General features: G+C 46.7%; 1 protein-coding gene across 1 annotated transcript in view; it reads right to left on the reverse strand.

Annotated features, from left to right (window-relative positions):
* The window catches only part of LOC104463310 (forkhead box protein N2-like), a 10,265-nt gene extending 7,472 nt beyond the window's left edge, over nucleotides 1-2,793 (reverse strand). The window contains exons 1-2 of the mRNA XM_010075582.1: nucleotides 2,776-2,793; nucleotides 1,674-1,798 (exon numbers count right to left, since the gene is read on the reverse strand). Of these exons, the coding sequence (XP_010073884.1) occupies nucleotides 1,674-1,798; nucleotides 2,776-2,793 (143 nt within the window). The remainder of the gene's footprint in view (nucleotides 1-1,673; nucleotides 1,799-2,775) is intronic.
* Nucleotides 2,794-3,468: the final 675 nt, after the last annotated feature.

The following is a 3,468-nucleotide window of genomic DNA, read 5'->3' on the forward strand; positions in this document are numbered from 1 at the left end:
AGTAGGGTGTATTTATACAAGCTGGGTAAATCATACTTCAATGCTTGTATCATTGGACTAATCTTGACAATCTTGGAGATATTAAAAGCTGAACTGGTCCAGGCTCTGAACAGCCTGCCCTAGGCTGAGCCTGGCTTGATCCTCAGTGCCTCTGCCTGGACAGACAACATCCAGAGATCCCTTCCCACCTGAAATATTTGCCGATTCTCAATTTTAGAAGTTTGACTGTGTTAACAAAGCTCTTGAGGACCAAACCTTCACTCAAGTTGTAACAAAAAACACAAGTCCGTGCCCTTACGTAGAAACATTAATGCCTGTAAAAACATGATCTAGAGTCCAACTACATGAGTTTCAACTATCTTTGTCCCCATAAAACAGCCTGACAATACCACCTGCCATCTCATACTTTCCAGTTTGACGATTTCTTAATATTTAAATGCTTTGGGGTTATTTTGGTAATAATCCTGTTCCAGCAGAAAGCTGGATAATGGGACACTTCTGCCCAGCTCATTCAAACCCAAGACGACCCTTTATGGCTCAAGACAGCTGGAAGGTCAGAGACCACTTTTAACATCTCATAGGTTACAAGCCCATGGGGAAGAGCCCATGCCATGCATTCAGCCACTGCCAGGCAGCTGAGGCTTGCACGGGGCTGCCAGCTCCCAGGGTCAATATCCGTTGGACCCTTAGAAACGTCTGCTCCCTGTTATGAGTTTTACATCCTGCTCCAGTAATCCCAGTTCCTCCTGTTTGTTAAGGAAGCCCCTCATAGTATGGTTAGGGCATAGGGCAATGTACAGAGACCTTAATTATCTCTTATCTCACTCAAATTCTTTGCTGAACTAGATAAACCGGCCACGTGCCTACCTAACAACTGAGCTCACCAACAGCGAGGTGTTCCTCTGCTTTCTGTCCTCCTCCTCTCCGTCCCGCCTCTGTAGGCTGACCCAGCTGCCCTTCCTCTTCCTCCACTGAGAATGCGTGACGTTGACTTCAAATTCTCCAAAACCAATTGCCTAATCTTAAAATGTGTCGGATGAGGAAGCCCTGATTTCAGAAGTCTTGTGTGCTCCACCTCAGAGTATGTCTGTGGTAAAGGCTCTTCCCATCCTTGCTGCAAAATGCTTTTAACAGCCTTGGAGAAAAATACCCCTCTTAGCCCAGCCTCTCTAAGCACTCCAGATCTCAGAAAAGTTGATTGTTTTTGACAACAGTGTAGAATATATATATATTTTATATCCAGATGAGACTTGCAGAAGATGACACACACCTCCTTCCAAGGTAACAGCACCAGGCACCCTAGATCAGTCTGGGTGAGCTGTGCCTGAAGGAGGATTTTGCTCCAGTTCCCGGGACTGCCAGCCCTCCAGAGAAATGGGGCTCACCAGTAAAGCACCCAGCACAGCCCTGACGTTCTTCTTTTAACCTCTCCCACAGTTACAAAGACAACTAGGACATAAACCCCAGATCTGCTATCTGGGAAGCCAGAGGTCGTTGTATCTCCCCACCTCGTCTAGCTGGTCTCTCTCCTGTCTACCCAGCCCCTAAGCCCCACTCAAATTCCTCTCTTGGGTGGCAGCTGGTAACAACAAATCAGCATCCACAAGGACATTTCCTCTGCTAGGTGGAGTAACGTAACCACATGCCTTACTCGGATGAGAAAATCCACCTACCTTGGTGGTGATGCCGGTGGAGTATAAAATGCAAGTGCAGAGGGAAAAGGCTGCTTTTTCAGTGCTTGGACAAGATTAGGCTTATACTCTGGGTCAACGCACCACAACGAACCTTTTCCGTTCACCTGCAAGAAAGAAGTGCAGCAAATTAGAAAATCCAGGGGTTGGGCTCTTACAGTCATTTCTAATTTAACATTCCTGAGACGCAGCGCAGCGCAATGACACAGCCATCCACCGCTGTGCAGCTGACGTACATACACCTTGTGCAACTTTACACAATCCTGTAAAAGCATCTTGACAGATGCCCAGATACAAAACGGATTACTCCCACTTTTTCAAAACCTGAAAACCTAATTAATGTATGTTTGATGCACCTAACAATGGAAGCACCGCTGTGCTAGTCATTCTTGATATTAAATTGGATATGCTGAAAGTTAAGCAAGATAAAGCACCTCCTGCTCTTCTCAAGGGTTTCTTCACATATTTACTGTATAAAGAAAATAAACTGTTTTTTTGAGCCCAATAGTTCTTGCAACATAAAGAGGAAAATTAAACAGGAAAAGTTTAAAAATTCTATAATCACTGAGCGGACAGATCAGCTAACAGCTCTACAGGTAGCAGCGCCAAGTTTTCCAGGGGAAAACACCTTACAAGAGTGGTCCTGCACACGGCAGAAGGATGGGGCAGCTCTACACCTGAACGGGATTTTGGGGGGAAAAGTCTCGCAGAAACCCAAGCTTTGTGGAATACCTCCTGTGAGCTCACAGCAGCCAGCTATCAAGGGAGTATTAATAGCATTGTATGGATGACTTAAGACTGAAAAGGACCCACAAAGCATGTGAGCCCGTGGCCCTATTTAAGTCAGGGGGCTTTTCCTGAGAAGAGGAAATACTTTGCTGTCACTAGAGAAAAATCAAACCAGGGAGGGCTCCAGCTGAGAAAGAGATGCTGCTCTGTAATTTTACTTGAAGCCACTGCCTTTCGTAAAGATCTCTGACCTGGAGCATCTCTCAGAGTCATTTATTTTTTTTAACTTAAATCTTTCTTAGATTTTCATGTTAAAACTGAGCACAGCCTGTAAGATACCCATCAAGAAGCTTACCTTTAATGAAACAGCCATGGCGGCTGCAGGATGATTTAGCCAGATAGGTACTAACAGTGGGGACCCTCCCGACAGCCTGCATCCATCATCTCACTGACAGACTAACCTCCTGATCCCGTTCCTGCACCTCTCCCGGACCCCTTCCCCAGCACCCCAACCCTGTCCAACGCTGGCTTGCTTTTTTTTTTTCCCCCCTCCCTTTAGTAGCTCGGAGGCTGTTGCCCTCAGGGGGGACCAGCAGCCCACTGCTCTCCACTGTTTTATCTGATACTCTAGCTGAGCACTTCTACTTGAGACCTAACTCAGTTCAGCTGGGGCCTGCAGCCAGAATGGGGTTAGCTTCCCCCTTTCATCTTCCCAGCCACATACTCCCGTAATGCTACGACAACTTAACACAAGGATTTTGGGTGGGTATTGCAACAGCAAGCTGAACTGGAGCACACCCTGAAGCCATACAGTCGCTCAGTCCAATGCAAGAGGCAATGAAGAGGGTGACTTCTTTCTTGGGTAGTTAGATTGGGTTAGGTGTAATGTCAACCACGCTTCCACCCACTGTTATTTGTACTAAAAGCAGGCATTGAGCAAAAGAGATGATGCCCTCGGGGCTGCTCCTGTGCACTGTGTCACTCCCATCTGCTGCTTAGCAAAGACACACGGTGGAAATAAGCACAAACACAGGCTGGGAGGAGAACG

This window comes from Pterocles gutturalis, unplaced genomic scaffold (genome assembly GCF_000699245.1).
Source record: "Pterocles gutturalis isolate BGI_N339 unplaced genomic scaffold, ASM69924v1 scaffold35807, whole genome shotgun sequence".
NCBI lineage: Eukaryota > Metazoa > Chordata > Aves > Pterocliformes > Pteroclidae > Pterocles > Pterocles gutturalis.